General features: G+C 35.9%; 1 protein-coding gene across 21 annotated transcripts in view; it reads right to left on the bottom strand.

Moving 5' to 3' along the window:
• ttn.2 (titin, tandem duplicate 2) overlaps nucleotides 1–27780 on the bottom strand; it is a 164711-nt gene that overhangs the window by 81635 nt on the left and 55296 nt on the right. For 8 of the 21 annotated variants that reach the window (XM_067409284.1, XM_067409300.1, XM_067409289.1 and 5 more), the window contains 50 exons: nucleotides 26504–26771; nucleotides 26140–26400; nucleotides 25667–25876; nucleotides 25504–25581; nucleotides 25382–25408; nucleotides 25208–25261; nucleotides 25058–25108; nucleotides 24724–24774; nucleotides 24301–24372; nucleotides 23816–23875; nucleotides 23563–23634; nucleotides 22990–23154; nucleotides 22710–22820; nucleotides 22334–22444; nucleotides 21961–22071; nucleotides 21582–21692; nucleotides 21144–21248; nucleotides 20955–21059; nucleotides 20765–20869; nucleotides 19645–20442; nucleotides 15983–16072; nucleotides 15693–15773; nucleotides 14882–14956; nucleotides 14727–14786; nucleotides 14327–14371; nucleotides 12377–13999; nucleotides 11869–11913; nucleotides 11300–11698; nucleotides 10908–11177; nucleotides 10543–10818; nucleotides 10312–10451; nucleotides 10052–10178; nucleotides 9678–9944; nucleotides 9299–9565; nucleotides 8834–9097; nucleotides 8572–8711; nucleotides 8359–8485; nucleotides 7694–7960; nucleotides 7303–7569; nucleotides 6955–7221; nucleotides 6713–6852; nucleotides 5155–5281; nucleotides 4192–4334; nucleotides 2719–2842; nucleotides 2103–2369; nucleotides 1906–2003; nucleotides 1600–1768; nucleotides 1244–1510; nucleotides 844–1110; nucleotides 478–756 (listed from right to left, as the gene is read on the bottom strand). In XM_067409284.1, the coding sequence (XP_067265385.1) occupies nucleotides 478–756; nucleotides 844–1110; nucleotides 1244–1510; nucleotides 1600–1768; nucleotides 1906–2003; nucleotides 2103–2369; nucleotides 2719–2842; nucleotides 4192–4334; nucleotides 5155–5281; nucleotides 6713–6852; nucleotides 6955–7221; nucleotides 7303–7569; nucleotides 7694–7960; nucleotides 8359–8485; nucleotides 8572–8711; nucleotides 8834–9097; nucleotides 9299–9565; nucleotides 9678–9944; nucleotides 10052–10178; nucleotides 10312–10451; nucleotides 10543–10818; nucleotides 10908–11177; nucleotides 11300–11698; nucleotides 11869–11913; nucleotides 12377–13999; nucleotides 14327–14371; nucleotides 14727–14786; nucleotides 14882–14956; nucleotides 15693–15773; nucleotides 15983–16072; nucleotides 19645–20442; nucleotides 20765–20869; nucleotides 20955–21059; nucleotides 21144–21248; nucleotides 21582–21692; nucleotides 21961–22071; nucleotides 22334–22444; nucleotides 22710–22820; nucleotides 22990–23154; nucleotides 23563–23634; nucleotides 23816–23875; nucleotides 24301–24372; nucleotides 24724–24774; nucleotides 25058–25108; nucleotides 25208–25261; nucleotides 25382–25408; nucleotides 25504–25581; nucleotides 25667–25876; nucleotides 26140–26400; nucleotides 26504–26771 (9904 nt within the window). The remainder of the gene's footprint in view (nucleotides 1–477; nucleotides 757–843; nucleotides 1111–1243; nucleotides 1511–1599; nucleotides 1769–1905; nucleotides 2004–2102; nucleotides 2370–2718; nucleotides 2843–4191; nucleotides 4335–5154; nucleotides 5282–6712; nucleotides 6853–6954; nucleotides 7222–7302; nucleotides 7570–7693; nucleotides 7961–8358; nucleotides 8486–8571; nucleotides 8712–8833; nucleotides 9098–9298; nucleotides 9566–9677; nucleotides 9945–10051; nucleotides 10179–10311; nucleotides 10452–10542; nucleotides 10819–10907; nucleotides 11178–11299; nucleotides 11699–11868; nucleotides 11914–12376; nucleotides 14000–14326; nucleotides 14372–14726; nucleotides 14787–14881; nucleotides 14957–15692; nucleotides 15774–15982; nucleotides 16073–19644; nucleotides 20443–20764; nucleotides 20870–20954; nucleotides 21060–21143; nucleotides 21249–21581; nucleotides 21693–21960; nucleotides 22072–22333; nucleotides 22445–22709; nucleotides 22821–22989; nucleotides 23155–23562; nucleotides 23635–23815; nucleotides 23876–24300; nucleotides 24373–24723; nucleotides 24775–25057; nucleotides 25109–25207; nucleotides 25262–25381; nucleotides 25409–25503; nucleotides 25582–25666; nucleotides 25877–26139; nucleotides 26401–26503; nucleotides 26772–27780) is intronic. The other 13 variants (XM_067409299.1, XM_067409304.1, XM_067409285.1 and 10 more) reach the window with 12 other exon arrangements.

The following is a 27780-nucleotide window of genomic DNA, read 5'->3' as shown; positions in this document are numbered from 1 at the left end:
ATCGATTTTGTTACAATTTCTTTATATGCTGCAGGTTAGATAGTCTTAGAAATAGTCGTTTGTAGGACAGTTAATTTCATATTTCTTAGAAATATATAACAATACACAAATATGTTATTTTATATTTAAACATACGTTATAATAATAATTGCCTTCAAAATAATGTTTTAATACATATAAAAGAAAGTTTAAAAACCATTTACTGTTTAAGTAATACAAAATGGTCCAATAAATGCCCACCCAATGGGAAATTCATGTTCATTTTTATGGTAGATGGCTCTTGAGAGATTCCCTTTTATATTAAACAAGGTTAAACAATATGTTGCAGTATTCAGAGAAAATATTTTCCTTGCAGACATACAGACTTGTGTTGTTCATGAGTATACTTTGGAGTCCAAAGTTCAGTCTCAAGTCAATTCAAGTCAAGTCTAAAAACTGTTAACTACAAAAAATAAAGGACATCAGTGAATGCCATACCATGCACAGTGATGTTGGCAGAGCTCTTTGCCTGTTCACCACGCTGGTTGGTCAGTGTAATTGTGTAGTTGGCCTCATCTGATTTTTGGGTGTCTCTGATCCTCAGAGAGAATACATTGTCCTTCTGGACCATGATGAACTTGCTGCTTTCAAATAATGTCTCATTATTCTTCAGCCATTTGGCCTTGGCATCCTCAGTGTTAACTTCACAATTGAGGACAGTTTCTTGTCCTTCATTTGCCTTTATGTCTCTGAGAGGAGTGACAATCCTGAGCTTTTCTGTAATAAAACAGCAAAACATTAGAATTTTCATATTTCTGTCAGCATTTTTTCAAAAAAACAAAACAAAAAACATACTGTACATACCAAGCACAGTCAATTCAGCTGAGGCTCTTGTGGTTCCAATGAGGACTGCAAAGCCTCCCTCATCCTTGAGTTCACAATTTTTGATAACAAGAACTCTCTTTTTGCCCTCAGAAATAATGTCATATTTATCATCTGACTGAAGTTCCTTATCTCCTTTGAGCCATTTCACTTCATATGTGTCTTTGGAGACTGAGCACACAAATTGTGCCTTTTCACCTTCAACCACTTCCTGGTTTTGAGGCCTAGCAATGAACTCAGCGGCAAGTTCTAAAAGGGAAAGAAAAAAAAAAGAGTATGAAAAATGGCAATCACAAGTATAGAGCAAGTTTATGGAAACAAGGTATAAAGTTTATAAGTACAATATATAAAGTACATTTTCACGGACAAGACAAAGTCTCACCATTAATCCTCAGGTTCCCTGTGGTCTGTGAGGTGGGAAGCTTGCAGTGGTACTCTCCAGCATCATCCATACGGAGACCTTTAATAATGAGGATTCTCTTTTTTCCATCTGCAATATGCTCATATCTACCAACTTCAGGCAACTCTTGGTCACCCCTGTACCATGTAACTTCCGCACTGGGCTTGGAGACCTCACAAATCAGTTTAACACTGTCGGTTTCAGTGCCTTCAACATTAGCCAAGTTCTTTGTGAATCTAGCCTCCTCCTCTGTGGTAAGAGAAATCAAGCATATCAGTCTACTGTTCAAAGTAAGCTGGTGAAGACTGTTTAGACTACTAATAAACAGGATAACTTACCAACGACAGTCAGCATTCCAGAGGTTTTGGAGGTCCTGGCATCACATTCATATTCTGCTTCGTCATCAAAGACAGACTTGCTTATGATGAGAATACGTTTTACTCCTTCAGAAATCATCTCATATTTTTTGCCTTTTCTGATTTCATTGCCATCTTTGAACCAGCGAACCTATTCAAAAAGGACAATGGAATACACAGATGAATGAGCTCTCTCAGTGAGGATTTCTGTATAGTCAAAAAATTAAATAATAGCTTATAGTATCACTTAATGTGATAAAAAAAAAAACATAATATTAGACAACAAACCTTTGCACTTTCACGAGACACTTCACATTCAAATCTGGCAGATTCCTTCTCTTTGACCTCAACATCATGGAGTGGCTTTGTGAACTCAACATGTGGAGCTGAAAATCAAAACGTAATCAAATTCAGTATTTTATTTTTTCGTTACAAGTTGTATTTAATTTTTTTTTTCTTTTCCTTTTTCATTCTGGTTGACTTACGTTCAACATTTAAGAAAGCTGAAGTCTTGAACTGTTTAGCATCACAGGTATATGTCTTTGAGTCATCAAGTGTGCAGCCATGGATAATAAGTTTTCTTTTACGACCATCAGCAACCATGTCATACTTCTTGGTTTTGCGAATTTCTTGTCCATCTCTAAACCACCTGACCTCTGCTTTCTCTTTGGAGACTTCGCACTCTAGTTCAGCAGTGGCTTCCTCTTCCACGGTCTGGTCCTCCAGAGGTTTGGTAAATTCAACTGGAGGCTCTGTACAGCAAATTAATTTATGTTTTATTGCAATTCACTGTTTTAACAATACCGTTATAATTTCCAGTGCTAATATTTTAAGATAGACTTATTATATATCTTTCTTTTAAAAAGTAAAAGACACTTTCACGCGTTTAAAAGTGTTTTGTGTTGGTGACAAGCACCTGAGCTCCAATAAGAGCACTAATAATTACCAGCACAGTACCAATACAATTACAACACTAGATTTACTATATTTACTTACCCCTGAATGTGTGAGCATGTCAGGCTGATTTATAAATATGTGTGATGCTTGTTAGCAAGAGGGTGCAATTAAATCTGCATTTTATAGTGAGCAAATGGCACCCACCATTTACAATGAGTTGAGCCTGTGTCAGGAAGTCTTTTGCAGTGAGTTTTACTTCTCCTGCCTCTGTCAGCTTCACATCCCTAAGGGTCAGCGTGTGAGTTCTGCCTTCTGCCCGGGTCACCACCTGTGCAAATCAAACCAATTGATAAATCCAGCCCCCTTGCCGTGTCAAGGGTGGGGAAGGCTATTTACTGCCCCTCTGCAATAGACATCAGCAGCTGAGCACTAGGAACTGTTCTCAGTTTCACACCTCTACTTCTACTGCCCCAAATATGAGCCCTGAGAGCCAATTTAGACACACTTACATTTGACTTGTGTAACTTCAAATAAGGCTAAATTAGCTGAATGAAAAAAAAAAATGAAAAAACTGCTGTATATGATTTGTTTACAATTAGCATGATCTTTAATTCATTATTAAAAATAAAAATGTATAAATGAACATAACAGTCCTAAATCATCAATTCAAGCATTCTGCAGCTAAATCTTTTTTCTTTTTTAATTGTTCAGTACCATTTCTATAAACTTTCATATGTATATTAAATACTTTTCATGCTGTTAAAACAACATTATAATGTATTTTTGTAATAATAATAATAATTGCACAATAATAATTAATAAAATAAAATCCATGTATATTTGTAAACCTAATACCAAGTGCTTTCCTGAATACATTGCAGTAGTTAGAAAGTACATACACTGAAATCAAAAGATCTATCTGTCCAAAAATAAACACAACTGGTAGAATTATGGTTCATTAGTACTAAGAATCACGTTCTCAAACAAACATTTCAGGAATACAAACAGATCTTGAATCACAGCTGTTGTCACCAAAATGTATGGCCTTTTACCAAAACCATTTGCTACACAACACCCAGTAAAATAAAAGTAAAAAAAAAAAAAAAGGAAGAAGAAGTTTTTATACAAAAAAAAAAATCCAAGGGCCATTACTGAAGACCTAACTCACACACATTGCAAATGACATGACAAACACATTTAAATGCTTCTAATAAAACACATAAATAAATACATACATTGCTACGTGTTTATATAAGCTGTCTGTAAAAAATAAAATGGCCTCTTGCCACCTGCCACTGCACATAGAGTCTTAAAGCAGTTAAAAATAACCAGAGGAACGCTTGCAGAGCAGAATAGCCCTGTGTATCTCAAAACCCGGATCAAATGCTCAACTGGTATCCTGATCCCCCAGGTCCTTATATGAGGAAAGCATTTAACTGACAAATGTAAAGAACCATCATGCAATATGCAGAAAATAATAATAATAATAATTGTCTATTCAAAACAAGTTTAATCTTAGATTTTCCTGTACTGGTATCCCATCCGCCATGTATCACCTAAAGGGTCTGAGCGACCATCTTGAATTGATTAATCCATCTATGATTCAGTTATTGCATAAACAATAAAGTGACACCACAAATGAGACATGCATTTACACAGAATAACATGCACACTTACTCTGTCACTTGGTTCCAACTTTGTACCCCCAAGGAACCATTCCACAGGTATGCCCTCATAAGACAGTTCGCAGTCAAAGGTTGCAGTCTCTCCTGCTGTTACTGTTACATCCTTGAGAGGCCTCAAGAGGCCTATCACTCGTGCTTTGGATTCAGGAGAAGACATTGTTAGTCACCTCCAAGTTCCAAGAGACACTGTTAATCCCTTAACTACAAATCCACATAACGCTTTCCCGCTGACAACAGGCCACTGCTCTGGAGCCCGTAAGCCTCCAGGACAAGTGGGATTCAGCAAGACAGGGACTTGCGTTGGGGGCCTACCTCATTTACATATTGAGTTTCCTTAAGATGTATATGGTCAGAAAAAAATGTGGAGGTAGGTCTGTTAAGCCTCTGCCAATCACTGACAGAGCCTCTCTAGATATGGCATGCCGATTCTAAAATAACCGCAACATCTGATTGGCTACTAGCCCACCCCTGTAATGACACCCTGCTCGGAAATCTGTTACTGTCAATCAACCTGCTGGAATTTTCCAGGAAAAGGAGAATGTTATGTGTTATGTGAAATTATAATAGACCAAAAAATAAATCACACATCTTGGTTAAGGGGTGGTATGTCATAACAGTGTCCCATGCTTGTTTCTAAAGCAAGAGTATTAAAAAAATAATTAAAAAAAATGTCTGGCTGCCAAACCTAACTGTAAAACATTAATCCCTGCCATAATAAATGCTCTTCACACCCTGTTATCACTACATGACATCTGTCAGAGTAATTTATGAGCTAATGATAAACTGCAGTGGCCAACTAATTTAGCTGGCTTTAATTCACATACTGTATTCCAAAGCAACACATTTAATCTATCTTTGTGACTCACAACAAATTGTTTGTGGTCTGTCTACTGATATATAATTTCTCTGGCTTATCCTAAATATGCAAAGAAGGAATCATATTCATCACTCTCACCTTTAACTCTGAGCTGAGCCCTTGATTTAGCATTAGCAGCACTGAAATCTACACCACCAGCCATATCCATGCGGACATTGTAAAGGATAAGCATGTGCTTGGTGCCTTCCTCCTTAATTTCACAGTCCTGATGAATGAAATGAAAAGCATGTTTAAAAGATCATTGTAGCACAGAGAACAATTCACAGTTAAATAAATGTGTCGTTATAAGCCACAAATTAGTTTTTTTTATTTTTTTTTTTTTATCTATTTATCACACATGGTGCACAATTAGTACTTACTACTTTTAAAATAATTTTATGGTGCTTTTGTAAAAAGACAATTAAACAAAATTTATGAAAAAATCATTTGAGTTTAGAACAACATGGAATTGGCATTTTTGCATTAACTATTCATTTAATACAATTCATTATTAGTAGGGGTGTGACGAGACAGGTATCTCACGAGATGAGACGAGACAAGATTTTTACACACTATTTTTAAGAAATCCTCAATGGTGAAATCATGACTAGAAAAAATATTCTGCAGGTGTATTTGAAATGTTTTAACAAATTATCTTGTAATGAATGTCATTTCAGTTCTACTTTCTGAGTGTGAACTATCATATGCCGTGAAAGACAACAATACTCAAGTACTGTAAAAGGTTTTGCTAACTCAACTGACTTCTCTTCTGTATGATTTCAGTCTCTTCAGACCTTACTATACATGATTTATGAGCTTCTACAACTTTAGATCTCCTAACTGAACTCCTTTCCACAAACTGGTCATAGAAATAAAAACAGTATAAATAAAAATGTTAACACTTTACAATAAGGTCTCATTTATTAACATTAATGTATTAACCAACATCAACAATGAGCAATATATTTGCTACAGTATTTAGTAATCTTTGTTTATTTTATTAACTAACATATATGTTAGTTAATTAAAATAGTCATTAATTTTTAGTTCATAGTTTACAGTGCATTAACTAATGTTAGTAAATGAAACCTTACTGTTTGTGCTTAATAAGATTAAGAGAAAACTGTTATTCGTTTTCATGTCAGTCATGCAAATAAGACCACATTTTTCTTTGATACAGAGCTGAGAGATGGTTACAACTACACTGCCCAGCCTAAAATAGCTTTCATATTGAGAGATATCTGTATTCATCAGGGAGCCGCTTTCAAAATGCGGGGTATTGAGAATACGCGCTTATGTTTACTTTCACTTTCAACGACCGCGCGTAACTCTGTAAATATGGAGCGGCAGCGTTTAACATTTAACTGAATTAAATGTTTTTTATTTAAATACAAAGCAAAACGACAGTGGAGGCGTAATGTATACGTAGCGGTGGCATACTTTCCTAATCATCCTAACACTCTGTCATGGCAACATCACGAGACTACTTTTCGCCTCGACGAGAAATCTCGTCACAGTTTAGTCTCGCGAGATCTCGTGACACGAGATCTCGTCACACCCCTAATTATTAGGATTGTCCAAAAAAGCATCTGTAAGTTATGCTAATGTGCTACTGAGAAATCACTCTTTTTTTCTGTTTTGGAGCAAGAGAAATTACCGGTGACTGGTGCAGGGCATCTCCTTTGAGTTTCCAGTGTCCATGAACATCCTCCTCAGAGATTTCTGTCTCAAAGCGAGCAGTCTCTGTCTCTGTGACCTCCACACTGTACAGTGGACGGACGATCTTAATATCACGTTCTGCAGAGAAAAAAGAAGGAGAGGAGGAGAGACTAGGTTATAGTAGCTCATAGTGATTTTTTTCAGTTTAATCGATCAATCTACACATGGAAAAAAAAGTACCTTCAATGTTAAGCTTGGCTGTTGTTTTGTCAGAGCCACAGTCACACACATAATCGCCAATGTTGGCCTTCTCTGCCTTCTTTACTGTCAGGATACGTTTCTTTCCATCAGCCTTGATGATGACGTTCTTCGAGGGAATGATCTCCTTGCCGTCTTTGAACCATTTCACCTGAGCAGATGATTTGCTCAATTCGCACATCAGGACAACCTCATCCTTCTCAACTGCAGTGTAGTCCTGCAACTTGGTGGTAAAGTAGGCTTCTCCCTCTGTTGATATACAAGAGGAAATTGAGTTTAATCAATTATAAGTACTATAAGATAATATAATACAAATTTTTAAACACTTACCAAGTACAGTGAGCATTGCCTCACAAGTTTTTCCAAGGGCCTCAGCTTTAATGAGAGAAGTGTCATCAATAGACACCTCTTTGAAGGACAGAGTATGGATTTTGCCATCATCGGACATGTGAACCACTTTGCTTGGATGCAAACGCACATCATTCTTGTACCAGGTGACTTGAACCTTCTCATGAGAGAGTTCAATGCTGAATTCTGCAGTCTCACGCTCTTTAACGGTGACATCTTTAATGGGTCTGACAAACTCAAGACGGATGCCTGGGGAAATATGCAAGCACATGATTCAATCTGCCACTTAAAACAAACAAACGAAAAAAACAACAAACAAACATGAAATAACCTTTTTTTTTTTTAAATAATGTATTTATTTTCTCCGCCTTACCCTGAATAACAAGCTTGGCAGATGTTCTCTTGTCTTCAGCCTCAAACATGTACTTAGCCTCATCCTCATAGGCAGCGGATTTGACCACCAGAATGTGTCTTTTGCCCTCCTGAAGTACCTCAAATTTATCATCAGTTGTAATCTCATGAGATCCTTTCAACCAACGGAAGCTCTTTGGCAGTCTTGAGATCTCACACTCAAACCTTGCCTCATCTTTCTCATACACATGCACATCAGCGAGAGGCGTTACAAAAGTAATAGGAAGCTCTGCAAAAAATATAAAAAGAACATGCCATTATATATATAGTATCTGATTATCTGAGTAACTAAACTAACTTAATTAAGTGTTTTTGTAATTCACTTCAATAACTTTTATATTGCAATATACTGTATGAAAGCAGCAGTCTAGTTAATTTCAAAGAATTTAAGAACAAAACAGCTGGAAAATGTTGGATCAGTAAAAATAAAAGAATTAAATTATGTATGTATGTATGTATTTAGCAAGCTAGCCTAAAAGTGTAATTGGCAGTTTGCAGTTTCCCCCAGAACTGAGACGTTCCAAACTTTTCATTCAACGGATAAGTGTTTGCAGGTCACAGGAAAAAGTTTTAGAATCACTGACAAAGAATCAAACAGTGGCTACATAAAATTTAGGCATGATGTACCTTTCACTTTTAGATTGGCAGAACATTTTGCATTGGCACCCTGGAATGTAACCTCTCCAGACTGGGACACTTTGCAGTTGTACAAAGTTAAGGTGTGCTTAGCACCATCTTCAATGATTTCAACATCCTGTTTCAACAAAGACAAAAATGCAATTAAGCCGCTCATACAAATGTTACATTTGTCACCATTTCAAATAGTTTCAGTAGCCTTACAGGTGATGTAGTGAGGACTTCTCCTTGCAGTTTCCATTGGCCATGGACATCATCTTCAGAGATTTCCACCTCAAAACGAGCTGTCTCACCATCAAAGAGCTCAACGCCATACATGGGTCGCACCACTTTGATGTCACGAGCTGATTAGATAGATGGATGGCGGGATTGGATGGATAGATAGATTGAGATACATTTTTGAGGCAATTTAGAGCAAATAAAGTATTGACATTTACATTTTATTACCATAAAATGTAACACTGACCTTCAATGTTCATGGTGGCTGAAGTTTTGTCTGTTCCACAGTCACAAACATATAACCCTTTGTCTTTGTCCTCGATTTTTTTGATGTTTAGGATTCTTCGTTTGCCATCAACTTTCATGGTAATCATCTTGGAAGCTTTAATTTCAGTCTCATTGTGGAACCACTTCACAGGAACGTCTTTGCTGAGCTCACAGTCAAGATTGACCTCATCTTTCTCAACTGCAGTGTAATCTTGCAGTTTAACTGTGAAGTAGGCATCTCCCTCTATATTAAAGTAAATAAAATGTAATAAGTAAAAAAGTTGAGAAAACCTGTAATTTAGTTTGTGGAATAAAACGTTTTATTCATATTCAAATGAGCTGCAGCTCATACAGCAACAAGTTAATGTTCAAAAGTTAATTTATTTACCACTTATTTCACCACCACCACCATCATCATCATAAAAAAAGAAGTATAAAAAGTTACCTAGCACTGTCAGGTTTGCTGCTGTTGACAATCCTTTAGCCTCTGCTTTTATTTGGCAAGTATCATCTAGAGTAACATCCTTGATTTCTAGTATATGTTTCTTTCCATCAACATGCGTAAGTATAGTTCTGCTTGGATGCAGTTTTGTTTCATTTTTGTACCATGTCACTGGTATATTGTCATGGGACAGTTCAAACTCAAACCGAGCCGTTTTACCTTCCTTAACAGTTTGATCCGTTATCGGTGAGATGAATTTCAGCCGCATACCTATAATGTGTTAGTCCATTGCAAAACCATTTTAGCTTGGTGATTTTCTGAACAAAACACATTTTTCACAGAACCCTATAGTGACTGAAATATTGCTTCAATAAAAACTTACCCTCAACTGTCAGTTTGGCTGTGGATGTTTTACCCAGCACCTCAATAGTGTATTCTCCCTCATCCTCAAATTCACAGTGGTTTATGACCAACATGTGTTTCTTTCCATCATCAATGATATCATATTTTTGGTCTGATGTTACTATATCAGATCCTCTCAACCACATGACTTTAGGCACATCTTTCGTGATCGTGCACTCAAACTTTGCCTGTTTCTTTTCATGCACAGTAACATCCTTCAATGGGACTGTGAAGTCCATTTCAATTTCTATGGGTGTGAATAATAGTTATCACAAAATAGTTATTTTTTACCCTCTTCAGTTTATAAATACTGCATTTCTTGTTCGGACATGCATTTTATTCTCATCAACATACCTTTGACTGTTAGCATTGCACTGGTAATGGCATTCAAAGCTTGGTAAGAGACTTCTCCAGCCTGGTCAAGTTGAACATTTTTCAGTGTGAGGAATCTTTTATTTCCCTCTGCTCTGATATCACAAGTCTGAGGATGAAAAATGATAGAATTACTTGTTTATAATAAAGTGATGCAACCTCTTCAATTATATATATATATATATATATATATATATATATATATATATATATATATATATATATATATAATTATATCTTACCGGTGATCTTGTCAGAACCTGCCCTCTCAGTTTCCATTCTCCAGGCACATCTTCTTCTGAAATTTCAGTATCAAAGCTGGCCTCCCCTTTCTCAACCACCTCCACACTAGCAAGAGGCTTCAAGATCTCAGCTTCACGCTCTATATTTGTAACAGACAAAAAACAGTATTTAAGGGAATACAAAAACAATATTCTGCAAAAGTTAATAAATGAAAATACTGTCTAACACACCTCCAAGAGTTAGTTTTGCTGCATATCTGCGGCCCTCAACTTCTATGGCATACTCTCCAACATCATCAGGTTGAGCATTCTTGATTGTAAGCGTCATATCTTTTCCAACCTTTTTCACTTCAATCTTATCTGTAGGTTTAGTAGGAATTTCTTCATCTCCCTTGAACCACTTCCAGTTGGGAGTATCCTTGTACAGTTCGCACTTGAATGTGGCAGTAGCCTTTGGTTTCACATGCTGGTCCCTCAAAGGTTTTGTCAACCAATCTCTGATTATTTCTGCAAAGGTAGATATTTAGTTTAGTCATTTTGGGTACAGAACTGTTAATTACTAAAGTGAATAACTATAAAGATGATCATATGCATACCAATGACTTTGACATTGGCTTGTGTCTTGATGTCCTCGCACTCGCAAGTGTAAACACCAGCATCATCATCATTTGCGTCGTGGATCGTCACAGAGCGCTGCAGTCCAATTACGTTGATTTGAATTTTGCCAGCAATTTCCTTGAGCTCTTTTCCATTCTTCTTCCAGACCACATCCCTGTCCTTGCTTAACTCACAGGTCAGGTACATTGGCTGTCCCTTAATCACAGACATTTCCTCCTCAAGAGTCTTTGTGAACTTCACTGGCAACTCTATCAAACAAAAATAAATAAAGAGAAGATGATCTCAATTCATGTGGTAATATTTTTCTATACATCTTTTATATAAGATTATGACAGTATATTCATATTTTTGCTCATAATCATTGCGCTACCTTCAACAATAAGTTTAGCTGTTGAGGTCTTCTCCTTGTTGCCAAGCTTTGCAACACATGTGTACTCTCCAGTGTCTGAAAGCTGTACATCAATGATTTGCAGTTTGCGGTCTTTGCCATCAGATGTGAATTTGTGCTTTGGACTCTCCCTTAGATTGCTTCCATCCTTCATCCAGGTGGTGATAGCAGTAGAGGGAGAAACCTGGCACTCAAATACAGCCGAGGAGCCAATTGACTCAGCCTCCTGCAACACAATATCTTTGAGCTCCTTCACAAACTTCAAGGGGACCGGTTTGAGCTGGAAACCAATTGATGAATCTGCTGGAGGTTTGTCACCACCAGCACCAGGCTTCAGGCCTCTACCCCTTCCAGCATCACCAGGAGAAGGAGTTTGTCTTGCTGTAATGTAAAAATAGGATTAATTAAACTAAAACTTTACACTCAAAGAAATGCTTAGTAAGACCATTTCATACAGATACATTCCTTCCAGAGCTGTCATGAGTGAATATATAAATGTTTTAAAATGGCTAGGGGGAAAAAAATAAAAGCAATTTAATAAATAAACATACGTTTCAAGCCTCTGCCTCTTCCAGCTTCCTCTTTAGGCTTTCCCTCTGAGCAAACAAAAGTCAATTATTTCCAATTCATGAACATGGAAAATTTTATTAAAATATCAAGTAATGAAGAAACAATTAGAGACAAAAGGGAAAATGTTAAACACAGGAAATGAAGGGTCATGAAGATGATAAAATCATGCTTCCAGTTAATGGGAAGTTAGATCCACAAGTTATGATCCAAATCGAATGACTCTTCCTACCACCAATGGTTATATTTCATAGATCAATGAAGACACACACATAAACAACAAACAAGATGAAAAGACATTAAAATACAACACACATGCCACAATGAAGACTGAAGAAGATGAAGAAAGCGGCAGACAAGATTTAGCAATTTTATGTGGATGGACATGGATGTAGACATGGAAATTATCTGGGATAAAAATAAATAGGGGGCTGGTTTCCATAGCATGGAAAATGAGGCATTCATTGGTGTAGTTCACAGCCATCCTCTCACCTCGTCTACCCCCTGGCATCCCAGGAGTCTCAAGTGCTCCTTCCTCCAAATATCTTTCTTCAGACCCTTCTGAGCCATAACTGTCTTGAGAAGTAACATCCCACCCCCATGCTTCGTCTTCAGCTTCAAATTCAACCTCAAACTCTTCTTCAAATACTTCTTCCTCAATCTGAGTTGACACTTTTCTTAACTGTACAGCTCCGGGAGACAACTCCTTTAGGACTGGAATCTCCTCTACTTCAGAAATCGGAGGAGTTTCTTCATATTTGTCTTCCTCAGGTGAAATCTTCGAAGGTACTTTTTTCAAGATAACAGCTTCAATCGAGTCTTTAGGTGAAACTTTCTTAGGTTTCTTTGCCAAATCCTCACTAGGCTTCCTCTCCACAGGAACTGATTCAGATGGTTTTGGTTTCTCAACCTTGGGCGAAGGAATCTTTTCAGGCTCTACACCACCCTTTGCACGCTCTACTGGTTTTAGACTTATTTCTTCTTTCTTCTCAGCCTCTTTGGGTAAAATACCCTTTTTGGTGACTATAGGCTTCTTCTCGTCTTCCTTTGGTGTAATCTCCTTTACCGGGGTAACTTTTTTAGGCAGCGTCTTTTTGTCTTCTACGGGTACTATAGTTGGTGTCTTCTGAACCTCTTTACCTTTGTCTGGAATTTCTTGACTGTCAACTCTTTTTGGTGGAATACTTGGTTCTTTTTTAATATCATCTTTTGGTGCTCTACTAAGTGGTGACAACTCAATTGGTTTTTGTTCTTTTGGCTCTGGAACCTCCTTTTCTTTTGGTGAACCAGCTGAAGGTTTCTTTGTAAATGGTTTTAGTTGAACCTTCTCAGGCTCCTGATCTTTAGATGGAATTTTACCTTTACCTTTAAATAATTTCTCTGTTGGCTCTGAAGGTGCTTCATCTTTTGGAGGTCTGGTTACAGCTTTAACAGCAACTTCATCTGGCTCCTTTTTATCAGGAACAGAGGGCTCTTCTTTTTTTGTGAGGACATCAAGTTCTTTTGGCTTCTCATCCTTTTCAGGTCGCTCTCCTTTCTGAAAAGTAAGTGGTTCTCTACTTCTGTCAAACGTTATAGGTTCTCTTCCTTTTCCATCTTTTTTAGTGTCTTTTTCAGTTTCAGCTGGTGGTTTTACAGGTTTCTCAAATGGCTTTAATTTTACAGACTCTTGTTCTTTTTTGTCTAACGGTAACTTTTTAACCTTTTTCAGTGCCAAGCCAGGCTCCTCTGGTGTATCTTTTTTTGGAACCTTTCCTATTGTTGTCTTCTTTGCTTTTTCTTCTACTTCGCTTTCTGGTTTTATCTGAGGTGATGCTTGATCAGGTTCAACAGGTCTCTTTTTGTCTACCTCAGGTTGGATTTTCTCAACTCTCTTGGTAGTTTCATAAGTCTCAAAATGCATTTCTGCCTCATAACTTTCAGTTATGATAACTTCAGTGTGAGCCTCAGCATACACTTTTGGGCCTTCTTCATATTCCTCCTCTTGTGGTTTGGGCACTTTCTTCAGTTTGACCATTTCTTGATCTTCATCTTTATCTTTGGATACCCTTGCAGCTTTCTTCAAGGTAGGAATTTCAAATGTTCCCTCGTTTTCCTTTATTTTAAGAACTTTTCCTTTAGATTTGGAAATTTATTGGATTATAAAGTGAACGGTACATACAAACAACCAACAACAGCACATTTAACATATTGACATCCTTTGGTCTCCAAGTACAACAAACCATGACAAGACAAAACATAATACAAGACTAAAGGACACAATAAATAACAGACAAAGTGACAAAAGTGGAACTGACAACATACAACATATTTCAATACACATAACAAAATTCAAAACAACATCACAAGCACAATTAGAAATAACAACTATTCTGAAATGGCTCAACCACCGGCGATAAAATATTTTACGTTTTATGATTTTAATTTTTAAAATGCTCTTACCTTTCTTTACTTGTCCAGGTGCAGAAACTGGTCCTTTTTCACCATCTGATTTAGAAATGTAGTCACAAAAAGTTAAAACATGTTATAATAACAATATTTCTTATCTAGTGAAAAGAAAAGTGTCTAAATTAAATAAAGGAGTGCATTTTCATTGGTTGTAAGTTAACCTGCTAAAGAAGACACCTTTCTTTATTAAGTGGAATGGGAATGCTATCAAGTGCATTCACTTAATAGCTTACAAATAAAGAGAAACACATAGAAAACACAACATGACAGACATTGCGGCACGTTACAAAGTTTTTACATTGAGAAGCAGATTGTGACCTACAGTTTATTAACAATCTAAAGAAATATTATAAACAGTGGGAGTATTTATGAAGCAGGGTTTCTGTTTCGGTACCTTCCACTGGTTCTTCCTTTGGAGCAGGCTTTGGTTTCTCTGGTTCTTTAGGTGTAGGTACTTCAAAAGGAATATTAAAGACATGATGAGATTTCTGAACTAGACATTCCTTCACAGCACATTACAGGGATGTGGACTTGAGGTTACCATAATACCTTTTGTTGGAATTGTCTTCTCTTCCTTGGGCTTAGGGATGACTTTATCTTCAGCTTTCTTATCGACCTCTTTAACTTAAAATAAAGCATGTTGTTTGATGTCAATTTAAGTCGAAAGACATTTAAGATAATAATGTGATGAAAGAACAAAGTATTTCAAACCTCTATCGAGGATAAGAAACAGACACACAGATATTACAAGCATGACATACAAACATAAAATGCTCTGCTTAAATATATATGCGTATGTTAAAATAATGAATCAGCCATTTTAGTTGTAATGTGCAACATATTCTCATGACAGTACTGTATATGAAGCGTTATAGATTAACATTTTACAAGTTATACAAGAAAGGAATAAGAGAACAATCAAGATGAGCAGGTCATAGGGATGTGAGATATGTGGAGATATCACAGCTTATATTTTAAGTATTTTGAGAAAATATGAAGATATTTGCTATGGAAGTTAGACAATATTAAGAACTCATGCAAACAACAACAACAACGACGACATGCATTCACATAGATTTCACAGAACATGTATTAAGCACCCCAAAGAGATTGTGTCTTAACCACACAAAATTGTGATAAAATTAAAGACTATTTACTTAGACTCTTACTAAGTAAGAGTGGTTCACTAAGCATGAACTTTTTATAATCAAGACTTGCAACACACACAAAGCACAAATTATACAGAACATAAAAACATGATAGCAAATGTACAATATGTTAAGGCCCTCTATTGAGGTTAAAAGAAACACGTATTGTTGTTAGACAAAACATATCACAAACATATCAAACAAAAAAGTACCTTCTGGGGAAACTGTCTTTGCCTTAGGCTCGGGCAAAATTTCTTTCTTTTTTTCAGGTTCTGGAGATGGTTTCTTTTCAACTGTGAAAATTACAAATTTGAATGTGTTATGATGAGAAAAATTATGAAGTTATGATGAACAAATAATAAAACTGAGTACATCAAGTTATGAAGGACTTGACTTGACGAAAACAGGACAAACAATGAAAAGAGACAACAATAATTTGACAAACTGAAACATAAAATTTAGTATGACATAAAAAGAGTTTGTTGAAGAATCCCCATTATACCTTTTGGGGGTGCCACTTCTTTCACAGAAACTGGTTTCTTCTCTGGAGATGGTATCTTTTCTAGAGATGGTTTCTTCTCTGGTTCTGCCACTTTACATCACAAATAAAATGTTACATTATAAACCCAAACCCAATTTTAGTCATTTCACCATTAGACTCAAACATACTGTAATATAAAAGGTTTTTACACACAAAACGGGGAAAATGACGAACACACAAACTTAAAGATCAGAGGTCATAACATTATTTATGACTTAAAGGCAGGACAAAGAAGAGGTTAGTCAGAGAGCAAAAATAAATAAATAAATCTTCTGAATGTTTTGTGTTGTTTGTCCTCTGGCAGTATCCATCTTGATGCAATTGCAAGAAAATTTCTTTTTGTGTCAATAAATATTCATTACAACAGACAAGTGACACAACAGCACACAGGCATATAAACACTCAGTATAAGATTCAAAGAAGTTCAAAGAAGTTAATTTCTAAAAAATCAGGTTTTGGAGTAAGAGAAATGCACAACACAAAATGTTGTCTGATGTCATTATACCTTTTGTAGGGGTCACCTCTTTCTTTTGAAGTACTATAGCATCTGCTCTTTTAGTGATAGCAACCATTTCCTTCTTTTTAGGCTCAACATCTTTCTCCTGTGGTTTAGGCTCAGAAAAGCCATTTTTCTTTTTCTGCACAATGTCTTCTATTTTAGGAAATGTAACAATCTGCTTTTTTGGCAAAGCATCTTCTTTCTCTTCCAGATTAATTATGTGGGACACTTCCTTCTGTAGACATGTAATTTCTTCCCTATCAAGAAAGGGAGCAACTTCTGTTCTTTTAAGTGTACATTCTTCTTTCTCATTTGAAATTTGTGTGGGCATTATCTCTTTTGTCTGAGGTACAGTTTCTTCTGTTTTAGGAGCAGTTTTAGCCTGCTTCCTTTTCGGTGGAACTATTACTTCTGCTGTCACGGTGAGAGCTTCAATTTGAGTTACTGTTTTCTCATCCTTTTTACCAGGAAGAGGAACATCTTTCTTTTTCAGTAATATTTCCACTTCTTCCATGGGAGGGGGAAGAGCCACTTTCCTTTTAGATACAATATCATCGTCCTTTATAAGAGGAAGAGGAAATTCTTTCTTTTTAGGCAATATTTTCTCATCCATTCTTGGAGGAAGGACCATCTCTTTCTTTTCAAATGCAGTTTGCTCATCATTTCTGAGAGAAACGTCTTTCTTTTTAGGAAACATTTCCTCATCCTGTTTAGCAGGAAGAGGATCCTCTTTCTTTTGAGGTGCAATTTCCTCTTCCTTTTTAAGGAGAGGAGGAACCTCTTTCTTTTTAGGCAATATTTCCTCATCCTTTTTGGGAGGCAGAACCATCTCTTTCTTTTCAAATACAATGTCCTTATCCTTTATGGGAGGAATATATTTCTCTTTAGGTAACATTTTCTCATCCTGTTTAGCAGGAAGAGGAACCTCTTTCTTTTGAAGTGCAATTTCCTCTTCCATTTTATGGGGAAGAACAACATCTCTTTTTTTAGATACAATTTCATCTTTCTTTTTAGGAGAAAGAGGCAAGGATTCTTCATCCTTTCTGGGAGAAACATCTTTCTTTTTAGGTAACATTTCCTCAGCCTGTTTAGCAGGAAGAGGAGCCTCTTTCTTTTGAAGAGCAATTTCATCTTCATTTCTGGATGGAAGAACAATCTCTTTCTTTTCAAATACAATTTTCTCATCAATTCTGGAAGGAATGGCTTTCTTTTTAGGTAACATTTCCTCTTCCTGTTTAGCAGAAAGAACCTCTTTCTTTTGAAGAACAATTTCATCTTCCTTTTTAGGAGGAAGCTCTTCCTTTTTAGGTAATATTTCCTCATCTTTTCTGTAAGAAAAATCAACCTTGTTGTTTTGGACTGCTATTTCTTCATCTTTTCTGAGAGGAAGAGAAACCTCATCCTTTTTAGGAGAAGCAGCAAACTTTTTCTTTTGAAGTATAATTTCTTCCTTTTGAGCCACAATTTCCCCCTTTTTAGGACCAACAACGTCTTTTTTAGGAAGTTTGTCTGCGATTTTCTTCTTTTGGGGACCAGCATCAGTCTCTCTTTTTTGATCTACTTTGCCTTCTATATCTTCCAATTTACTATTTGTAGCAACTGGTTTCTGATAACCTATGTCCCTAATTAAATCTCCTCCCTCAGTAGCCAATAACTGAGCAACCTCTGGCTTTTTAGAAGGTTCTTGCACTTCAAAAGAATAATGTTGAAAAATAGCTTCTGTAAAAGGAGAATGTGGAAGATTAATGTCTCTAGCTTTGAAACAATTCTTCTTATTTCATTATTTTGACATTGGAGATTTCTGATCACTGAGAGTTTAGAGGGGTTGCATCTTATAAAAGGTACAATTCCTCTAAACTCTCAGTGATCATATAGCCACAATTTTGAAATCATAATGTAAGCACTGTTTTATTTATTATTATTATTATTATCTTACCTGTCATTATAAGTGCTCTAGATGGCTTTTCACTAGAAAATGTTTCACTCATCCTAAATTCTTCGGAAGACAATATACTTTCTTTTGAAGAATCCTCCAGTTTTAAAATTTGTAAACTGTCAATTTCTGTGCTCTTTTTTCTGTCATACAGTATTTCTGCATGTGATACAGGTTTTTGATGAGAGACATCCTCTTTAGAAGTTTCTTCTGTCCGCATTGTCTTCTTTGCAATTCTGTCTGATGGAGTGACTTCATCCTTCCTCAGAACAGAAGTGGATTCTTGAAGATCTTGGATGTGGTGAAGAATTGTGAAGAATTTTTACCCACGGAGGAACCAAGAGATTCATAGATAATAGAAAGACAATATATTTGTAATGGAGACGAATTATATATCTGGTAAAGGGGTATGCTTCATACAAAAAAGTCAGAATTCCGTGTGTCTTTTTGCTGAAAAATAACTTCAGTAAAAGGTGAATATGGAAAAATTAATACTATTATTTACACAAATTCTCTTGTAGTGATTTTTATAATTTGTACTTTTAACAGGGTGCAACTCCTCTAAATCCTTAATGATCTGTGGTGTTTGTGCAGTTTGTACATTTTGGGGTTTGGTTTCACCCACTTGAAAGACATTAAAGATTGCCATTCTTAGTATTGATTTAAATAGTGGATTTAAATAGATTATGAAGACAAAGATGACATTCAAGAGAAAAAAAAAGATGTTAAAAAGAAGAATGTCAAATAAAAATATTACAAAGAATCCAGTGATGCTTGATTTGTGTACCTTCAGTCTTCTCATATTTCTTTGGTGGAAAAAGAATTGTATCCGGCTTTCTTTGCAGTTCTTCTTTTGGAGCTTTGGTCCGTGTTGAATCGAAAACAATTTAAGAGAGTATTTAATTCCCAGTTAGCACAGTTTTAAGAAATTTGTAAGTGAAAGTTCATAACTATAAGATCAAGAGATCACTCTAGCGAGTGGTAAGAGGTTAATGAAGAAGAATACAAACAAACAGGAAAAGGACAAGAGACAAACATATATGGGACTACACAGACAGTAAGAAATTAGCACAATAATATAGTTCAAGATATGTTTTCAAAGAAAATTTTTTTTAAGACAGGAAAATAAAGAATAAGATGAAAAGATGTTAGAAAAGATGTCAGATGTTATCTGATACTGTATCATTGTACCTTTTCTAGGGGTCACCTCTTTCTTTTGGGGTACAATTTCTTCATCCTTTTCAGCAGGAACAGGTACTTCTTTCTTATGAGGCATTATGACCTCTTCTTTTTTAGTGACAGCAACTGCTTCCTTCTTTTTAGGAAAAAAATCTTCTTTCTCTTCCAGTTTTGGTATAAAGGATACTTCCTTTTGTATATGTGTAATTTCTTCTCTGAAGAAAATCTCTTCTCTTTCTTCTTTCTTCTCTGAAACTTGCGCGGGAAGCGTCACATCCTTCTGTAGACGTGTAATTTCTTCCAGGAAGAAAATTTCTTTTTCTTCTTTCTTCTCTGAAATTTGTGTGGGAAATATCTCTTTCTTATGAGCCATAATCTGAGGCACATCTTTTTTAGGTACTTCATTCTCTTGAGATACAATTTCATCTTTTTTTGGAGGAGGAACCTCTTTCATTTTAGGTTCAATTGCCTTATCCTTTTTAGGAGGTAGAGGAACCTCTTTCTTTATAGGTAATATTTTCTCATCCTTTTTAGGAGGAAGAGGAACCTCTTTCTTTTTAGGTAATATTTCCTCATCTTTTTTAAACGGAGGTGGGACCTCCTCATCCTTTCTTGCTGTAACATCTTTCTTTTTGGGTAACATTTCCTCTTTCTGTTTAGCAGGAAGAGAAACCTCTGTCCTTTGAGGTACAATTTCCTGTGTTTTAGGAATAGAAATAGTCTCTTTTTTAGGCAGTTTTTCTTCAATTAAGTCTTCTCTCTGTGTAGCCAATTTCAGAGGGGCCTCTGGCTTCTTGGAAGGTTCTTGCACTTAGAAAGAATATTCAAGTTAAGAACAATGCTTTAAATCGCACTGTTTTAAGAGTGAGACAAGATGAGTGAAAGAAAATTTAGGTAGATATGAATGCATCTAAATATACAAGACTTAAGATACATAAGAAATCAAGACATAAGATGTAAAAGATATGGTAGAAGCTAAAAATAAGAATATATATATATTGCAGGACAAAGACAATGGCATAAACAAAGCCCAGCATGAGTCATGTGTTCTTCATAAAAGTGTGGCAAGTTAATAAAGAAACATACAACAGAAAATATCCCTACATACAAAACCTACAGTATATGTCTATACCTTTCTTTGGGGGTTCTTCTACTGCAATGGCTTGGTCAGGTTTAGGTGGCACTTTCTTTGTTGGTTCTTGAATTGTTGGTTTTGGTTTCTTTTCTTCAACAAGAACTTTAAAGAACATGCATTGTATTGTTTTAAGAACGACAAATACAGCAGAAAAAATCCTTAAATTACAAATCCTCTATGTCTATACCTTTCTTTGGAGGTTCTTCTACTGCAATGGCTTGGTCAGGTTTAGGTGGCACTTTCTTTGGTGGTTCTTGAATTGTTGGTTTTGGTTTCTTTTCTTCAACAAGAACTTTAAAGAGCATGCATTGTATTGTTTTAAGAATTACAAATACAACAGAAAATATCCCTACATACAAAACCTCTATGTCTATACCTTTCTTTGGAGGTTCTTCTACTGCAATGGCTTGGTCAGGTTTAGGTGGCACTTTCTTTGGTGGTTCTTGAATTGTTGGTTTTGGTTTCTTTTCTTCAACAAGAACTTTAAAGAACACGCATTGTATTGTTTCAAGAATAAGTATAAAACATAAAAAACACACAGTGTTACATAGAATACGCTTCCTAACGGAAGCTAGACAATTGCAACAATAAATACGGGTACATGAAAAGCCTTTAAAAAATGAAACTCACAAAACAAAGCATTACCAATGAACAATATGCAATAATAAGTGAAATCAAATAATATTGCAGGACAAAGACAAAAACAAACAAAAGCCACAGTAAGGTCATGTGTACCTCATAAGAGTGTGGCAAGTTAATAAAGAAACACACATACAACAGAAAACAGTCCTGCATACAAAAGGTAAGTCAATACCTTTCTTTGGAGGTTCTTCAATTGGAACTGCAATGGCTTCATCAGGTTTAGCTGGCAATTTCTTTAGTGGTTCTTGAATTGGTGGTTTTGGTTTCTTTTCCTCCACAAGAACTTTAAAGTGCATGCAATGTATTGTTTAAAGATTCATTTTCTTAAGTATATGTCAAAGAACACACAGTTTCACACAGAACGTGCTTCCCAATGGAAGCTGGACAAGAAGCAATGAACAGTAAATAACAGTAAGTGTACATCAAAAAACAAAAATATTGCAGGACAAAGACACTAGCATAAACAAAAGTCACTGTAAGTCATGTGTCCCTCATAGAAGTGTGGATAGTTAATAAAGACCACACATACAAAAGAAAAAGTGACGCAATACCTTTCTTTGTAGGTTCTTCAATTGGAACCGCAATGGCTTCATCAGGTTTAGCTGGCAGTTTCTTAATTGGTTCTTGAATTGGTGGTTTTGGTTTCTTTTCCTCCACAAGAACTTTAAATGACATGCATTGTATTGTTTAAAGATTCATTTTCATAAGTACATGTCAAAAAACAAACAGTGTCACACAGAACATGCTTCCTAATGGAAGCTGGACAAGAAGCAATGGACAGTATATAAAAATAAATGTACATCAAAAAACAAAAATATTGCAGGACAAAGACATTGACAAACAACAGCCAGTGTCATGTGCTCCTCATAAGAATGTGGCTAGTTAATAAAGACCACACATACAAAAGAAAATGTGACGCAATACCTTTCTTTGTAGGTTCTTCAATTGGAACCGCAATGGCTTCATCAGGTTTAGCTGGCAGTTTCTTAATTGGTTCTTGAATTGGTGGTTTTGGTTTCTTTTCCTCCACAAGAACTTTAAAGGACATGCATTGTATTGTTTAAAGATTCATTTTCATAAGTACATGTCAAAAAACAAACAGTGTCACACAGAACATGCTTCCTAATGGAAGCTGGACAAGAAGCAATGAACAGTATATAAAAATAAATGTACATCAAAAAACAAAAATATTGCAGGACAAAGACATTGACAAACAACAGCCAGTGTCATGTGCTCCTCATAAGAATGTGGCTAGTTAATAAAGACCACACATACAAAAGAAAACAAAGTGACTCAATACCTTTCTTTGGAGGTTCTTCAATGGGAACTGCAATGACTTCATCAGGTTTAGCTGGCAATTTCTTTAGTGGCTCCTGAATTAGTGGTTTTGGTTTCTTTTCCTCCACAAGAACTTTAAAGAACATGCAATGATTTGTTTACAAGCACATGTCAAAGAACACACAGTGTCACATTTAATACACTTCCTAATGGAAGCTGGACAACTAACAACAAAGGCGGGATAATGAAACGTTCGTAGACAAGAATCCCACATAACATGAAACATAAGCAATTAACAGTACCTTTAGCTGGGGGTGTCTCGGGCTTCTTCACAGGTGTAGGCTCAGGCTCTGGCTCTGGCTTGGGCTTTGTTTCTGGTTTGGGCTCAGCTACTGGTGCAGCTTTAGGCTCTTCAGGTTTAGGAGCAGGAGCCACAGGAGCTACAGGTGCTGCTGGCTGTGGCACTTCTTCATATAACACACATTTTTGGCATTAGTACATTTGCAGAGTTTCAGAAGAGTTAAGATATGAATGAAAACAGCAGTGTGAAGCAGTTAAAATCATATCTCAAACAGAGAAAAAGACAACAAGATAAATAAAAATGGACATACACAAGATTTGCCATTTGCATACAATAAAATTAAGAACAAGTAGACTTGACATCAATAAAGATACCAAACATAAGACAAGACAGAATTAAGAGGGTCACAAAAATTTGATGTATCAACATACATAAACAAACAATAAAGCAAAAAAGCCTACATTCACGAGAAGATGTAAAAAAGGACTTGATCAGCTTAAGATGTGTTTATGCACACATTAATTACCAGTTAATGTGACAGAACAGGAAATAATGGCATGTGTTCATTCCATACCTTTTTCTCTGGGGCGCTCAATTGGCTCTGGCACTGTAACTGCAGTGACTATTTCTTCAACAGGCTTTTTGGCTTTTTGGACAAAAATTTTACAAACATTGTAAGTATATTCAATTAGAAAAAAAAAAAAAAAAAAAAAAAAAAACAGAATATTGACATCACAGACAGAATTAGAAGAAAGTTTATAAAGTGCTCTTTAGACAAACAAAAATTGTTTAAAACACTGGAGCACATTGGACAGATATTTGCATACCTTCCACAGGTACTTCAGGTTTTAGCTCCACAGGTTTAGATGGCTCAGGTTCCTCGAATTCTTTGAGAATATTAAGAACAAATAGTCTATAATATCAGCTTTGAGAGCGAGCATGCATGAGATAAAAGAATAAACGAGATAACATTTACACACATGGACGAACTGACACATCCACACAAGCTTAAAAGAATTACTGAAATTAAGAAAACATTCAAAAAGCAAAAAATGTGTAATGCAAAATTTAAAGTTTTATGCAAATGTTATTTTAATATTTATTATGATACTAAAATTGTTTATTAATTTGCAGCTGCCACAGAAGCAAATATCACAAACACTGACAGCACACAGCACTGATGACACGACATAACTAAGGACGTGAAAGTCAACACAAATTTACAAACTCATAAACATGACAGATATGAAGATAATGTAAGCGTGTTTGCTAACAAAGCAGTAAAGCAGTGAGCAGTTTTCTCTTTCAGTACCTGTCGTTCGGGCCTCCTCTCTCATTCCCACGATTTTCCTACTGACCTCCTCTTCGATCGGGACCCTTTTGGCTGATGAGACAAAGAAAGTCCTTAGAATAATTGGCAAAATCACCATAATAATTGGCATTGGAGAAACATTTGACAACACAAAATCTTAACATAAATATGTTTTAAAAGATATAAGTTGATAAAGTTACACATATTAACAAAGTCAAACTGATAAATGTATGACAAACAACAACACATACAGTACAACTTAATGATACAGTACATTGTGAAGGCATGGTGAAGACAAAGGAAGATACAAACATTATATGAATGACAGAAATACATACGACACATAGATATAACATTATGTGAGCAAACAAAAGTGGAAAGAGGGTTAGGACATTATGGTGACCCAAAAGCTCTCAGTAATACCTGTGACTGATATTTCCTCTACAACACTCTCCTCTGTCCAGCTCACATACTCTGGTGAATAGTAAAAAGTTGTTACACGTGTCCAAAGACGAATACTTAAAATATTGATGTTATTTGGTTATTCCACGCAAGATGTTGGGGAACAGACAAAACAAAACTCATATAATTTTGTTATTCTTTAGAATTTTTTGTTTTTGTTGTTGAACAGATGGATGGTTAATTGATGAAAAGGAAGTTAACTGAAGTGATTTTTGTCCATTTTAATGAATGATACTATATGAAAAGGATGATGTGAAAAAGTTAGTTTTAGTTTTCTTATAATAATGCAGTTTACCTTGTATTTCCATTTTTTCTTCATAATGGTAATATTCCATGGAAGATTCAGCTTTTTGAAAACAATAAGTGTGTGAGTAACTGTCTCTTGTTTTAAGGATAAGGATTTATGTATTTTTAGAATTAATTTTAAACAAAGTCCCAACCTTACCTTCAATGGTTAATGCAGATGTCTCAGGCACTTGTATTGATGTATCTGGGATGTCTGTGTGAGTGTTATTTAACATTTTTAAATTTACTTATATTAATTAATAGACTTTGTGAAATCTGTCAATGTGTACTATAGTTGTAAAAAAAAAAAAAACTTAAAATGTCACATACTTACCATAAGGTACACTTTCTATTTCAATTTCTGAGAAAAAAAAATAGAAAAAATAAATGTAAGGGGCCTTGATATTCTAGAGATTGTTAGTTAAGTAAATGCTGGAGCACGACAGCTGTACCGACCTTTGCCTGACAGGTAAAGCTCAGCTGTACTTTTAGCCTCACCCCTGGGCTCCAATCTGACAATGACCGAGTACACGCCTAAAGGATTATTGATTTGGTTAATTGAGCCTTCTTATTTAATATTATTAAAACGAAAAAGGTCTCGCACTGGAACTCCACAAACCTTCATCGGCAGAGGTAACGTTGCGGATGATCATGAAGTGGCGTCGCCCTTCACTTTGAAAGGTATATTTGGGGCTCTCTTTAAGCTCCCAAGTGTCCTTATACCATGTTACAATAGCATTGTCGAAAGACACCTCACACTCAAAAGTGGCGGATTGATGTTCTCGCACCACAATGTTCTGGATGCGTTTGGTGAAATGTATTTGCTCAGCTAGAAAAAATAACGCAAGGTGGATGATTAGGACTGAATCTGATTTGGAACGTTTTTTTTTTTTGTCTAATACAGTGTGTTAAGATTTGCTATTAAAGAAAGCCAGGAAAATGTGAAGACAAAATATCCCTGGCATTTAAAATAAGAAGAGTTTTTCCATAAGAGGTGAAGAAGTAGTAGTCATAGATGATGACAGAAGAGGTTAGTAGATGGCATAATTTAAAGTAATCATAAGTCTGACAGCTCAGTGAATCTATACAAACCTTCAATCCAAAGATTTGCAGTCGTTTCAAGATTTTTATATTTGCAGGTATATTCTCCTTGGTCTTCAGGTCTAGCATCTTTGATTGAGAGCTTCTGAGTGTAATTGGCCACAGCAAATGTATATCTGCTATGAGGCTCTAAAAGCTTCCCATTTTTAAACCACTGGGTTTTTACATTAGGTACAGAGAACTGGCATGTCAATGTACAAGTCTGTCCTTCCTTACCAGCCACATCCTGCATTCGCTGTTCCACTTCAGCATCTGCAGAACAATAAGGGTCAATATTGTAAAATCATACAGTATAAGATATAGTTATATAGTTTAGCATTCATTAAAAGGAGACTCAAATAATATTGCTACATACCCATCACTGTCAGTTTGGCACTGGAGATATGTGGGCCACACACAATACGATAATTGCCTTCATCTCTTGTCTGGCAATCCTTGATTTTTAAGATGTGACGATCACCCACAATTTTGATGTCATACTTGTCACCACTGTCAAGTTTTTGGGTTCCTTTGTACCAGGACAGTGTGATTTCGGGGTAGTTAATCTTGATTTCACATTCAAACACAGCTTCCTTCTTAACAGCAGTTGTCTGGTCTGTGATATCACGTACCACAGTGACAGGCTGAATAGAAAACAAAAGAACACATTAAAACTCTGTAAATGACATACAGTGGCCCCAAAAAATATTTAAACACAGTATTTGGACACAAACCAAAGTCGCATTTAGCAAAGTGGGAAATTATAGGTAATGCACTAGTTGCCAACGTTTTTTTTTTTTTTTTGCTGTCTGGAAGAACTTTTTGATTTAAAGGAGCCCTAGATTCAAAAACTTTATTTACCTCGGCATAGTTAAATAACAAGAGTTCAGTACATGGAAAATACATACAGTGAGTCTCAAACTCCATTGTTTCCTCCTTCTTATATAAATCTCATTTGTTTAAAAGACCTCAGAAGAACAGGCGAATCTCAACATAACACCGACTGTTACGTAACAGTCGGGGTGTACGCCCCCAATATTTGCATATGCCAGCCCATGTTCCCAACATTATGAAAGGGATTAGACAAGGGCAGAACGTCTGGATCTGTGCAGAGCTGAATCAACAAGGACAATAGCAAAAAATGGCACATGGAGCAATAATAACTGACATGATCCATGATAACATGATATTTTTAGTGATATTTGTAAATTGTCTTTCTAAATGTTTCGTTAGCATGTTGCTAATCTACTGTTAAATGTGGTTAAAGTTACCATCGTTTCTTACTGTATTCACGGAGACGAGAGCCGTCGCTATTTTCATTTTTAAACACTTGCAGTCTGTATAATGCATAAACACAACTTCATTCTTTATAAATCTCTCCAACAGTGTAGCATTAGCCGTTAGCCACGGAGCACAGCCTCAAACTCATTCAGAATCAATGTAAACATCAAAATAAACACTGTACTTACGCGATTAGACATGCTGCATGACGAACACTTTGTAAAGATCCATTTTGAGGGTTATATTAGCTGTGTGAACCTTTTTTATGTTGTTTTAGGCAAGCGCAAGCTCTTGGGGTGTGGAGCACCAGATTTAAAGGGACATTTAAAGGGCCACACACCCTGAATCGGCTCATTTCTAATTATGCCCCAA

The sequence above is a fragment of the Chanodichthys erythropterus genome, chromosome 14, assembly GCF_024489055.1.
Source record: "Chanodichthys erythropterus isolate Z2021 chromosome 14, ASM2448905v1, whole genome shotgun sequence".
Classification (NCBI taxonomy): domain Eukaryota; kingdom Metazoa; phylum Chordata; class Actinopteri; order Cypriniformes; family Xenocyprididae; genus Chanodichthys; species Chanodichthys erythropterus.
This window is presented reverse-complemented; position numbering and strand designations above follow the sequence as displayed.